This window comes from Centroberyx affinis, unplaced genomic scaffold (assembly GCF_046629955.1).
Source record: "Centroberyx affinis isolate AG114_WGS23_722 - 3 ecotype Tasmania unplaced genomic scaffold, CSIRO-AGI_Caff_v1 ptg002428l_1, whole genome shotgun sequence".
Classification (NCBI taxonomy): domain Eukaryota; kingdom Metazoa; phylum Chordata; class Actinopteri; order Beryciformes; family Berycidae; genus Centroberyx; species Centroberyx affinis.
In genome coordinates, this window is record NW_027280673.1 from 189,631 (window position 1) to 203,725 (window position 14,095).

A 14,095-nucleotide genomic window follows, 5' to 3' on the forward strand; every position below is an offset into this window, starting at 1 on the left:
TCATTCTTTTGTTTATTCTTTTGGTGTTGTGTTTTACTAAAGATGGATCCTATTTAGTTTAATGCATTAGCTGGATTATTTTCAAGAGATGTTTCTGTTTGTGCTTCGGGTTTGTTTCTGATCATCCACTCTCTCTCTGAGGTGTACTTCCTGTTTCAGCATTGTCGTGGAGGCGCGCCCATGAGAGTGCTGCTGACAAGGCCCTGGTGATTTCAATCAGCCTTATTGGGGGGAGACCAAGTGGACTGAGGAGAGGGGGGGGGGAGGTTGTAAGGGAGTTAAATTGTGTCTGATTGTTTAGGGGTTAAATGTATAGTTGGGCAAAATGTAAATGTTTATATGGTGTTGGAAAAGAGTGTGTAAAGATAAAATGTTAAGTACTTAACATAGGTATATATTGTTGCAGCTTTTCTTGTAAATGTCAGCCCTATTGGGATTTACAGTGGTTGGGCTCAGGGCATTTATATACCGGGGGGTATTCAGTTGTCGGGTGGCCTGGTTGTGGGTAGAGGGGAATCCCTGTCCCTCTGTATTGCTGTTTTGTCTTTGTAAATATGGCCATGTCAAAAGTGCAGTAAATAAGAGTTTTGATGAACTTGACGTCTGAGTGGATGCTGTGCTTCTTCCTCCTCGTGGTACATCTCAGCAGCCGCTGCTATCCTGCAGTATGTAAGGGGTACTCCACCACAGAAACCGTTACACTTGGTGTCAGAAGTGGGATGCGACGTCACCATCCTGAGTGTACACAATAAAGGAGCAAGCATGGGGCCGAAACTTCAGTCAAAGGTCAAGGTGGGGGAAATTGCACCGGTGGAGAGCCTGGAGGAGGGTGGTACAGGGGGGTTTCCTCTAGCTACGCAGTCCAGGGAGGAGCCACTGGTGTCAGCAGATATGAACTCCATGGTCAGCATGTTGCAGAAATGTCTTCAGTTCCAGAGTGATCTGAGTGAAAGGTGGGACAAGGAGACTGTCAAGCAAGAAAAAAGATGGCGGCAGGTGCAGGTCCAAGTCACCAGCCTCAGAGATGAGTTAGAGACGCAGCAGAGGGGTGAACCACAGCCCCAACCAGGACCTTCCTCACAGCATCAGGCAGCACCAGTTCCTCAGTCCCCTACCAGGAATGAGCCAGCAGTGAGGGGCTGGGCTCAGTCGGCGATTCCCAAGTTGGAGGAGGGGGATGACATCGAACCGTATCTAACCACATTTGAACGTCTAGCAGCGGCTTACCAGTGGCCCGAGATAGACTGGGCGGTAAGACTGGTACCGCATCTAACTGGCAAGGCCCGTGCTGCGTATGTGGCTATGGCTGCTGAGGATTCATGTGATTATAAACTGGTGAAAGAGGCCATATTAACAAAATATGAAATCAATGAAGAAGTTTACAGGCAGAGATTCAGGGAGCCTGATGTTCAGCCGGGCGAAACCCCGCGAGAGTTCTACAACCGACTCAAAGATCTATATCAGAAGTGGATGCAGCCTGAGAAGAAGATGAAGAAACAGGTTGGTGAGATTCTTATCCTGGAACAGTTTTACCGCTCCCTGTCACCCGATCTCAGAGTTTGGGTCAAAGAACGCAATCCAGAATCAGCACGAGAGGCCGCAGAGCTGGAGGAGCACTTCCTTGCAGCTAGACGGGGACCCAAGGCTTTCCGGTACGACCCACAACAGAAGTCCAGTGTCATGCAGGGTAGGTCTGTGGGGTATGGTGTGGGCGGTGGTCCAGGTCAAGTGGTAGGGTCAGCTAAATTCATGGAGAAAAGTGTAGTTCCCAGTAAGCCTAAACCTTCAGCAAAGCCGCCTGTTTGTTATTTTTGTGGCCAGGAGGGACATATTAAGCCAGAGTGCCCTTCCAGGAAAGCCAAGCCAGCCTACTTTTGTACTGTGCCCCGACCAGGGCATGAGGAGGTTCAGTGTGAAGGCAAGCAGCAGATAACTGAGGTTAAAATTAATGGGAAGCCAGCTCACGCACTACTAGATACAGGTAGTTGGCAGACCTTAGTACACCCAGCTGTTTTGAGGGACCAGGGCCAGCTGGGGGGTCCCGGCCTTGACATTTCTTGTGTTCATGGGGATCATCGAATTTATCCTACTGCAGCAGTGTATGTGGAAGTGGCAGGCCAGACTTACCTGTTAACCGTCGGGGTAGTGCACAGTCTAGCCCATCAGGTTATTTTGGGCCAAGATATTCCTATCCTGCAGGAGTTAGTCCAATCTTGTAAGCCGGTCTATGTGGTAACAAGGTCACAGAGGCAGGCTCAGGTAGTAAGGGACAGAGACAGTGCTGGGGGCCAGGCTGAACGAGACGGTGTGGTGCAAGGCCAGCAGCAGGTTTCTCAAAGTCCAGTTCATGTTGAGCCAAACACTTTGTCAGAGTTGCCTTATTTTGAGTGTGACATTTCTACTGAGAGCCCTGCAAAAGTAAGAAAGACTAAGGGCCAGAGAAGGCAGGAGAAAATGGCAGGAACCATAAGAGTGGGGTCAGGGGGCTTATCAGATCCTGAGGGGTGTAGCATTGACTTGCCGGGTGACTTTAAGCAGCTTCAGGGGCAAGATGAGTCACTGCAGGGTGCTTTTAAGCAAGCAGTTCCAGTGCAAGAGGGTGAAGCAGCCAGTGATTCTGTTGGGGAGGGCTATGTCCTGAGGAAGGGCTTGCTTTATCATAAGTCTGGGGAGTCTGAGACAGAGAGGTTAGTTGTACCCCAAGGTCTCAGGGAACAGGTGCTGAGACTGGGCCACAATATTCCGTGGGCAGGGCATTTGGGGTTCAAAAAGACTTATGACAGGATTGCCAGCAGGTTCTATTGGCCAGGTGTTCATACTGAGGTGCAGGATTACTGCCAGGCTTGTTCTGTGTGTCAGCTGTCAGGGGGAAAGAATGTCCCTAAGTTTCCACTGCAACCACTTCCAATCATGGAGGTCCCCTTCAGTAGAATAGCCATGGACATTGTGGGGCCACTAGAAAGGACACAGGCAGGGAACCGTTTCATTCTGGTGGTGTGTGACTACAGCACCCGGTATCCTGAAGCTTTCCCTCTCAGGGACATCACTGCTAAGCAGATAGCCTATGCACTACTCCAGTTGTTCTCTAGGGTAGGAATCCCCTCAGAAATACTAACAGACCAGGGAACTAACTTTCTATCAAATACTCTTAAGCAGGTCTACAGGATGTTAGGCATAAAGGGTATTCGGACCACCCCTTACCACCCCCAGACTGATGGTCTGGTGGAAAGGTACAACCGTACTCTTAAGAGCATGCTGAAGAAGTTCATCGCCAACAATGGCAAGGACTGGGATAGATGGCTACCTTACCTTTTGTTTGCCTATCGTGAGGTGCCCCAAGCATCCACTGGGTTCTCGCCATTTGAACTCTTGTTTGGCAGGCAGGTGAGGGGTCCCCTTGATGTTCTCCAGGAGTCCTGGCTTGGCAAAGAGGGCGAAGCATCAACCACCATTCTCGCTTATGTTCTAAAGATGAGGGAGAAGATGGAGCAGACGACAAAGCTGGTGAGGAAGCAGATGGAGAGAAGCCAGCGTGAACAGCAAACCTGGTATGACAAAGCGGCCAGGAAGAGGTCCTTTGAACCAGGACAGCAGGTACTTTTGCTTCTGCCAACAGAGGAGAACAAATTGCTGGCAAAATGGCAGGGGCCATACACCATTGTCAGGAGGTTGAGCTCCACCACCTATGAGATTGAGAGGCCTGAAAGGAGAAACCCAAAGCAGACATTCCACATCAATCTGCTGAAGGAGTGGAAAACCCGGGAACCCCCACCCAGTCAGCAGTTGTTCGTTCGGGCAGTGGAAGAGGAGGATGATGTCGAGGGTGAGTTTACACCTACAAGTCATTCTTCTGCCTCACTTGATCTCTCATATCTCTCTGTAACACAGCAGCAGGAGTTGGAGGCCATTCTTCCACCAGATCTTTTCCAGGAGAAGCCAGGAGCAACGAATCTGGTGGAACATGACATCCGCTTGAAGGACAGTACTCCCGTCAGGCAAAGAATGTACAGGATTCCAGAGAGGATGGTCCCTGTGCTGATGGAGGAGATTGAGGTCATGCTGGAGCTGGGTGTGATAGAGCCGTCCACCAGTGAATGGAGCAGCCCGGTAGTCCTGGTGCTCAAGAAGGACGGGAGTATTCGTTTTTGCATTGACTTCAGAAAGGTAAATGCACAGTCTGAGTTCGATGCTTACCCATTACCGAGGCTGGATGATCTCATTGAGCAGGTTGGCCGAGCAAGATTCATCAGCACGCTGGATCTTTAAGGGCTACTGGCAAGTCCCCCTTACTGATGCAGCGAAGCCTCTGACTGCTTTCAGGACCCCCCATGGACTGTGGCAGTTTACCAAGATGCCTTTTGGTCTTCATGGCGCTCCAGCCACGTTCCAGAGGCTGATGAACAAGGTCTTGTCAGGTATGGAATCATTCTGTGCAGCTTACCTTGATGACATTGTCATTTACAGCAACTCGTGGCAGGAGCATCTCACCCATCTGGAAAAGGTTCTTCAGAGGATCAAGCAGGCTGGCTTGACAATCAACCCCAAGAAGTGCGCTTTGGCGAAGCGGGAGATCCAGTACTTGGGTCACATCCTGGGCGGGGGTGTCATCAAGCCAGTGCAAGACAAGGTAGAGGCAGTCAGAGCAAGAGAGAGGCCAACTACCAGGAGACAGGTCAAATCCTTTCTGGGCTTGGTGGGGTGGTACTGGCGATTCATCAGGAACTTCTCAGCCAGGGCTGCACCACTTTCTGATCTCACCAGTACAGCGAAGAAAAACATTGTCTGGGGAGAGGAACAGGAGAGGGCGTTCCAGGACCTCAAAGAAGCTCTGTGCCAGGAGCCAGTGCTTCAGAGCCCAAACTTCAACTTGCCCTTTACCGTCCAGACAGACGCATCGCGCAGGGGGATTGGCGGGGTGCTTCTGCAAGGAGAGGGAGAGGAGAGGAAGCCGGTGGCCTACATCAGTAGGAAACTCTTCCCCCGGGAGACCAGGTACTCTACCGTGGAGTTGGAGTGCTTGGCCATCAAGTGGACGATTGACTGTCTCAGGTACTACCTGTTGGGAACGGAGTTTACCCTTGAGACGGACCACAGAGCACTCCAGTGGCTGGGGGCAATGAAGGACACGAACAGCCGCATCACAGGATGGTCCATGGCCCTGCAGCCCTACCGGTTCTACATTCGTTACGTGCCAGGGAAGCAGAACACAGTGGCTGATTTCCTGTCTCGCATCGAGGAATGCGAGCCTTTCGAAGGGGAGGGAAATGTGAGGGATCCGCATGCAGCCCCTCACTAAACAGGTGTACGTTTCTATGCACACATATATTTCCATACATTGTATATGTATACATTCAGACACTAAGTCTTCATTCTTTTGTTTATTCTTTTGGTGTTGTGTTTTACTAAAGATGGATCCTATTTAGTTTAATGCATTAGCTGGATTATTTTCAAGAGATGTTTCTGTTTGTGCTTCGGGTTTGTTTCTGATCATCCACTCTCTCTCTGAGGTGTACTTCCTGTTTCAGCATTGTCGTGGAGGCGCGCCCATGAGAGTGCTGCTGACAAGGCCCTGGTGATTTCAATCAGCCTTATTGGGGGGAGACCAAGTGGACTGAGGAGAGGGGGGGGGGAGGTTGTAAGGGAGTTAAATTGTGTCTGATTGTTTAGGGGTTAAATGTATAGTTGGGCAAAATGTAAATGTTTATATGGTGTTGGAAAAGAGTGTGTAAAGATAAAATGTTAAGTACTTAACATAGGTATATATTGTTGCAGCTTTTCTTGTAAATGTCAGCCCTATTGGGATTTACAGTGGTTGGGCTCAGGGCATTTATATACCGGGGGGTATTCAGTTGTCGGGTGGCCTGGTTGTGGGTAGAGGGGAATCCCTGTCCCTCTGTATTGCTGTTTTGTCTTTGTAAATATGGCCATGTCAAAAGTGCAGTAAATAAGAGTTTTGATGAACTTGACGTCTGAGTGGATGCTGTGCTTCTTCCTCCTCGTGGTACATCTCAGCAGCCGCTGCTATCCTGCAGTATGTAAGGGGTACTCCACCACAGAAACCTTACAAAGGGCCAAAGAAGAATGCCTCCTTATACACTGCTAAACACATTCCAGTCCAACTCCTTCCGTGGCCACCCAAATCACCAGATCAGTAATCCTTTTTGCAGAGGTGTAAAGTATCGAAGTACAAGTACTCTCGTTACTGTACTTGAGTAGTTTTTTTGAGGATTTGTACTTTTTAAAGTATTTTTTATAATGTTATACTTTTACTCTTACTCGAGTAATTTAAATAATAGATATTCTACTTCGCTACTTCTAAATGTACATTCCGTTACTGAGTAAATTCAGATTTTTGTTTTGCACACCGCACTATGAAAACAGCACGGTAGCATTGGGACTGCTCGCTAACAGTTCCTGAATCACTTCCGCATTTAGGGCGCAACTGGTGGCTCGTTAGTGCAGTGGCCAATGAAATTAAATTGCGCTCCAGACTGGCCAATTGAATTAGACAGGCGTAGACGATCCACAAAATTGTAATGATCCCCATCGTCACATTAGGTCAGAAATCTCAGTTTCATTTGACACGGCTGATAGCCATAGCAAAATGGATGGATCTGATCTGATTCTGATATTGCTGCTGCTAGCAGCTCAGGCTACACCCATCCAGCTAGCTAGCTAGGCTAGATAATTAGCAAGGTGTGTGTTGGGGACTGCCCATTGTTCCGACGGCCCATTATTCCGAAACCCCAACAGTCCGAAAAATGTCCCATTGGAGGCCCTGCCTCCTAATGTTTCCCACCCTCTTTCCCCCGGTTGATTGGGAGCATCTGTGTATATATATGGCTGTCGGAACTGACGTCCGGTAACTTACCAACTACACCACTCGGCTGCTCCAAACATCAGACCATGTGCGTCCATGAAGAAAACGTGCGTAGATTGTTCTTCTTAGGGAATTAAGCCTCACTACCATCGTAATATCACTGCTGCATGGAACGCTGCAGAATTCCAACCAGGGAAATAGGATTGTTAGAGTAAATATCCGACCGGGAGGTCCGACAGCCAGCTTCCTCCGTTGCACCCGGGAAGGTCCGACGTCATTCTGCATAATAATTAGCCATGTGCTTCTGTTTGTTTGAGAAACGATGGAAGATTCAGTGTGAACAAGGTATGAAACATTAGGAGGCAGGGCCGACTGATTGCAGGCCATGAATCTTTCTAACTACAGGGAGAGTGTGTATTTTCGGAGCAATGGGCGTTTGTTTTCAGGATACTTAAAATATAAAACATTTTTAAAGTAACGCAAATGTACTTTTACTTGAGTACTTTTAAATAGGCTACTTTTTTACTCTTACTTGAGTAATTTCCTGGACTAGTAATTTTACTTGTACTTGAGTTAAATTTCACTGAAGTAACAATACTTGTACTTGAGTAGGATTTGTCAGTACTCTTTCCACCTCTGCCTTTTTGGGAATTTCTAAAGTGCAGAAAGAAGGAATGAAGAAGACTTCCACCTCCTTCATTCCTCAAAGAACTGGAGGCTTTACTGTCCAATATCACTCTAATATCTCAGTACACAGATATTTTTAGTAAGGAAAAAAGCATGGGTGACAAGAAAGGTAAGTGCCTTGAGCCTTTGGCAATTATGGTGACATTTAATGAATCACAAATTTGCATAAACTAGTGAAACATATTCTTTATGATCAACACTAAAATGAGATCACCGAAACCAAGGTGCTCTATAAATGAACCAGGCTATGAAGAGAGAGAGAGAGAAAGAACAAAGTCCCATAATGATGGCTGGACCATGTTGCTTTTTCCTCATGCCATTTCCACATCAAAACTTTGTTTGGAATGAAGAAGAATTGCATACCAACTCCACCTGTTTGCAAGAAGCTGTACTTCCTCTACTCTCTGCCAAACCTGTTCCCCTGCAGGTGTTCTATTCCCAGAATGCAGCCATTGCACTTTTGGAGTCTTTTACCATGTATGTTTCCTGCATTAGTGCTAGATTAGTAATAGCTACTGCAGACTTCTCTTTGTACAATGTTATAAAGAAATGAATAGGTATATTATTCAGTCATAAAACGTTAAAGAGTCTACATCATTGCACTATTCCTGGTGGCGTTGTACTTGAAAAGAGAGTGTAATGTTTGTTTTTTATTTTACTTCATTCAGAGAGAGGGGGGCTTTGAAATTGAGACATAGTTGGAGAGGCAAAGTTCAACACAGTGCAGACAGAAGATTCAACAAATCATGACAGGATAATGTCCTTGTAACTTGATTACAATGATCAACAGGGTGCAAAGCTTACAATACCATTTATTCTTCAATTTACTGCTCACCTGCTGCAATATATTGATATGGCAACCACCAAGGTGTTCAAAACCTGAAACACATTGTGATGAGAAAGAAAGACAAAATACGGAGTATTACAGGGAGTCTGTAATATCTACATATCAATTCCATTTTTAATAACAGCAATAAAATATATATCTTAAAAAGTACACAGATTATTTAAGGGAGAAATAATGGACAGTTTAAATTTCAAATGGAATTGGAAACATGATAAACTTTGGTTGGAAGAAGAACTAGAAAATGTGCTCAGTAGAGCACAGATCTCCGCCATGTCTGACAACACCCCGCAAGGCAGCTATGCACCTTTTGGTGGTATGCCATACCCACCGCCACGCCGCTTTTGGCCAGTCAACATTAAAAGTTAATCTGTTCTTCCTTGGCCCATAACCAACCTTTATACCAAGTTTTATGCAAATTCGTGGCCAACTTTTTGAGATATCCTACCAACAGATGGATGGACGGACAGACGGACAAACACACAAACATACTGCTATTACCTCCTTGGTGGAGGTAATAAGGAGCAGAAGTAAGACAGAAATGTGTTGCTTCAGAAGCAAAACAATTGCATTACAATGTGCATTAAATGAACATCTTTTACGGATTATGATTTAAATAATTCTTTAAAAAGACTTTATTGCAATGAATTTTGATTTATGTCACTTTATACCGTTCTGGCAAAATTCAATTCAAAAATATTTAATGATTTAAAAATTATGTTGTGTCTGTCAGGGGGAAAACGTAACTTAAACTACTTTTTCATAGGAGTGAAGACAAAGTATTCATATTAGCAAAATAGATCATTTTAAATGATCACCAAACACTTCTTCCATGCACATTTACTTACTTTTCAGATGTAGCACATTGCAAAAGTGTCAAATGTCTGAATGGATGACATATATATTATATTCAGTTAAGATGTTCTGTAATTAACTCATATAATGTAATAGTTGTATTGTAGTATGATGTAATGTGATGTAATGTAATGTAATCAGGAATTTGTTTTATCAGCTTTGATTATTTTGGTGGAAATTTATGCTATCAGGATCACTTCTTTATGAGCTGCAAATTGTTATTACTTGAATGGTTTGTTGTGTTATCTGGACGTTATTACAGCTATTAGTTATGCCTATTACAGCTGTAATAGGCAATTTGTATTTTTCTTTTCACCATCTTTTATAAAATATAGACTATCTCCATTCATACTTTGTAAATGTATATGAATGGCCAGGACTTCTACAGTCAACCTGGAACACAGCCTCTGGTCAAATGCATTGATGCAAAAGATAGTTTTTATAGAGTTAGGGTTTTATATAGTTATCAACTTGTCATCAACTTGGAAATGCTTCCACTGTCAAGACGTTACACCACACATATGTAATTAATCATGTTACATATGTAGCAGCACCGTTTTTGATCTAATGTGTAGCTTCTTGTGTGACTGTGACAGTCAGTCTTCATCTCACTTAAGTACGCACAGTAGCCTATGAAAGATCACCATGTCTGTGGGCTTTCACTGAAAGTCACAGTATAATTTGCACCATGGCTGGCCACTCCTTAATGTTGTGTTCGTTGGGCAGTCACTTGGGAAAGGAGGAGGGTTGTGGTGTGACAACATATAATGCCTCATTTTCCTTTTCCCTCATTCTTCATCCATCAGAGAACAGTACAGTATATAGTGAGAAGAAGAGCAAGTACAGAAAGCTCTGGTCTGTCTTTGTCTGTGTATCACATTTGGCCAGGTAAGTCACAAGAAATTGTCCCTAAACTAATAACTAATTTAATGAAATGGTTTTTGACAGTCTTGCACAAGAGTGCAGAAAATAGTTTCATTTTGTTGAACAAATGGATGTTTAGCATATATGGCAGTGTTGAAACATCTAAAGCTGGGGTCAGAATGTTGTAACCGATCTTTTGGTCTCCTCAGTCATCATGGCAATTTGGATCATTCTTGTAATGCTTCCCCTGGCCGTTCACCATGTGTCAGGTATGGTATTAACCTACAGCACTTCATCTACCTCTGCTATCTTATTTGATACTGTCTGCTCTCCTGTTTGTAATCACTAAAATGATGTGTTTGATACAAATACACATCATAAAAGCAGCCTACCTTTAAGACTGAACTGACAAACACTAGCAGTACATGTGGGCAGGGTGGTGATGCTTGAATACCATGAATCAGAATTTGACATTTTCTGTGCAGGTGCTGCGCCCAGAAGCTGCAAACAACTAAAAGATGAATTCAGTGTTAACACAGGTGAAGTGATGTGCACAACACAGTGCAACCTCAGTAATTTCATGTTATTGCATTGTTGTTGTTTAGGTGATCTTGATCCAATCAGTTGCTACCAGACATGTTCATGCCACAAAATACCGCACAGTCTTCTGTCTCTTCACTCCTTTAGATGGGTTGTACTACCTGACCACTGCTCAAGGCATGATCTACCAGACTTTCTGTGACATGACCACTGCAGGCGGTGGCTGGACCCTGGTGGCGAGCGTACATGAGAACAACATGCATGGCAAATGTACACTGGGTGACCGCTGGTCCAGCCAGCAGGGTAACAACGTTAATCTGCCACACGGAGATGGGAACTGGGCCAACAAAAACATCTTTGGAACAGCAGAAAGTGCCACCTCTGATGACTTCAAGGTACAGTAGATGGTTCCTGACTAACATAACCCATGACTGACTAACATAATTCATGAGAAAAACATCAATGCTTGAAGTGCAGTTGAAAGAAAAAATACACAGGGAAGGTTGCTTCACTTGCGCCATTTCTTTCCCAGAATCCTGGTTACTATGACTTAGCGGCAGAAGATATGTCAGTGTGGCATGTTCCCAACAAAAGCCCACTGGATAACTGGAGAAGCAGAGCCATCTTACGGTACCACACAGCCAGCGGCTTCTTACCCACATATGGGGGAAACCTCTTCACACTCTTTTCAGTAAGATTACTGTGTATCAATATATTCTTCACTTCTCTACTCCATTCTCACAATGACTCTTAAGTGGTCCAAAATAGACATTAATGCAAACTTTCGATGTAATTGTTTTGTTGTTAAGATAATAATGAAGTTATATTCTTAAAAATGCTTCTTTTTTTTTAAGATGAAAAACCACAAAAGGAAAGCTTTTTAAAATCCCAAATTGTAATGTTAAACCAGGAGTGGTGTCTATAAGGTGGCTTCATTTCCAGGGGAAGTTGGATAAAGAAGTATTTGGATATTGTCAAGTACACCATATTGTGATTTAAAAAAAAAAGCCGTTGAAGAATCCTTATTTCATTAACACATGTTGACAATGTGACCCACAATCAGATTCACTTTTTTAAAGTCTGCCATGGCAAGCATTTTGTACCTCATCAATACTTGGCCTTAGTTTATATTGTAATGATGACATTGCTGTCACACCTTAAGCTACAGTATTTCTATTCTTTTGAGCAGGCCTGAATGGAGCCAGTAGTACAAGCTTTGTTTTTTGAATATATGATGTTTTGTTTTTTTTTCTTTACAGCTGATTGCCTGTTAATATGATTGTTAAGGTCCACTTGGTTTGGTCCCATTTACTTTACAGCACTTAGTAATACTGGTAAAAGTGCTACACTTAAACAGTTATTGGCATTATTATTAGTTTAATGCTTGGATGTGTAATTTTTATATAGCTCTCAATGCTTCACTGTTTTTGCTGTAGGAAAATAGTAGTAACATTTCTTTTTTTCAATGTAAAGCGTTACCCAGTGATGTACAATGTAGGGACTTGTCGTACCAACAATGGACCATCCCTCCCTATCGTATATGATCATGGAAATACGGACAGCACAAAGATGTTTTATGGACCCAATGCGAGAGGTAATAGAATTTAAAATCATGTTATGTGTAGTAGATAGCCTATGGGGTGCTCTTGTCGTCAGCTGTGATCTTGGTACAATATTGAGAAAATGTGTACTAATGCACAGTAGTTATGTGCAGGTTTCTGTGGTCATGTGATCGGTCCAGTGACATATGGAGATAAGGTTAAAAAAAATGGCGAAGTGTTCCTTTAACTTTACACATACAGGCCCTAGACTGAATCTGAAATGTATTTTTTGTGCTTCTCCTACAGGGCAGTTTACCCCAGGCTTCATCACCTTCAGAGCTATCAACAATGAGCGTGCTGCCACTGCCATCTGCTCTGGGACCAAACCAACAGGATGCGATGTTGAACATGTGAGAGTCAGTTTTATATGACTACTTTGTTGCAGTAGGTTACTAATTCCAGAAATTACAACAAAGAAGTATGTCCTTGTGTGCATGCATGTTTGTGTGTGTGTGTATATGTGAGTGTGTACTGGATTAAACTCTACTGAAGGCCTGGAATCCTCACAACTGTACTATGACTACCAAATTAGTTTACGGCATATTGGGGTTGAGGGTTAAGGTTACACCAGAACTAATGTAAGACAGAGGAATGTCTCCACACGTGTAACAACACAAGGCTGTGTATGTGTATTTTCATAGTACTGTATCGGTGGAGGAGGACACTTCCCTGAGGCTGCACCAAGACAATGTGGAGACTTCACTTCCTTTGATTGGGATGGCTATGGGACCCACAGAGGATGGAGTGCATCCAGGCAAATTACTGAGGCAGCTGTGTTGCTCTTCTACCGCTGATCTTCCCTCATGTTCTTTGCATCTCTGAGCTGGGCCCAGCTACTCTGTATGGCCATGCAATATGGCCAGGTTTATATTTGTCTAAGTTTCTAAGTTGGAATGATAATTCCAGACAACACTGATAGCGTCTATAATAGTAATAGTATCATATTAGCATTGTAGCATGGCACTGTAGAGTGAACTAGTTGTTTAGGCTTACAGTATCAACAATGTATGATTCTTTCCTGTCTATCTTCCTGCACTTTATTAAACTGTACTGTGGTTGTACTGATTTCATTTTCAGTAGTGTGGTTATTGTAAACCTATTTAATTACCTTTTATCCACATGATAATATATATGTTTAACTGCTAACTGTAGTAGGATTGTTTAACAGCAGGTTAGGAACAAAATAAATAAGGCTATGCAAGCTGTGACAGTTTGACTGAAGGGTTAGGGTGCCAGCCAAGTTTTTCTGAGGTTTTCTCTTGCAAATTTCTGAGTTCTTTCTGGTTTATGATTTAATTTAATTATAAACCCAATTTAATTTAATTTACTTAATATATTAATTTGCCCATGGCTTTCATAAAGAAGATGACAACTATTGTTATGATGTGCAGGAAGCTTCCATTTGAATTGTGATTTATAGGACATGACACTTTGTCATGTGGTGCTTTGTTATCCCGAAACAACACCTTACTCACTGATTAACGTTACAGAGTAACAGGTTACATAGTAGCCTCACCTCAGACACTCAGATGCAGAAAGGTAAAAGTACAAATGGTATAAACAGTTTACTTGCAATTCCATAAGTTAATCCACAAGACAGTAGGCCTAGGCTACTTATTATCCAACACAGGAGTAAACTCTGAACTGGCCTAAGTTTTGCAAAGTAATGACAATGCAATCGCTAAAGATGTGTAAGAAAACTGTACAGCTCCTATCATCTGGCACTAGTCCAACCACCATAAAATGAGCCAACAATTTCTGTCTAAAAGTAAATAAATGCACCAGGATAGCACACAAGTGAGGATATAAATACATGTATATAAATACGTCTGATAGATTTCTCTCCACAGGCAATGACAGATATTAAGACTTTAGAGTTAAGCT

General features: G+C 43.5%; 1 protein-coding gene across 1 annotated transcript; it reads left to right on the plus strand.

The window, feature by feature from the left end:
- The first annotated feature begins 9,955 nt into the window (after nt 1-9,955).
- LOC139656257 (intelectin-1a-like) lies at nt 9,956-13,281 on the plus strand. The gene is made up of 8 exons (XM_071533772.1): nt 9,956-10,094; nt 10,280-10,339; nt 10,556-10,609; nt 10,758-11,005; nt 11,143-11,301; nt 12,084-12,204; nt 12,458-12,561; nt 12,853-13,281. The coding sequence occupies exons 1-8, from the start codon at nt 9,974-9,976 to the stop codon at nt 13,003-13,005; spliced, it is 1,020 nt and encodes a 339-aa protein (XP_071389873.1). The 5' UTR covers nt 9,956-9,973; the 3' UTR covers nt 13,006-13,281.
- Nucleotides 13,282-14,095: the final 814 nt, after the last annotated feature.

Excerpts from the sequence above, each read along its gene's own strand:
- LOC139656257 (XM_071533772.1), top strand. The coding sequence starts at position 9,974 with ATGCCTCATTTTCCTTTTCCCTCATTCTTCATCCATCAGAGAACAGTA. Across the intron at positions 10,095-10,279 it reads TGTGTATCACATTTGGCCAG|TCATCATGGCAATTTGGATC; the intron begins GTAAGTCACAAG and ends TGGTCTCCTCAG. Across the intron at positions 10,340-10,555 it reads GGCCGTTCACCATGTGTCAG|GTGCTGCGCCCAGAAGCTGC; the intron begins GTATGGTATTAA and ends TTTTCTGTGCAG.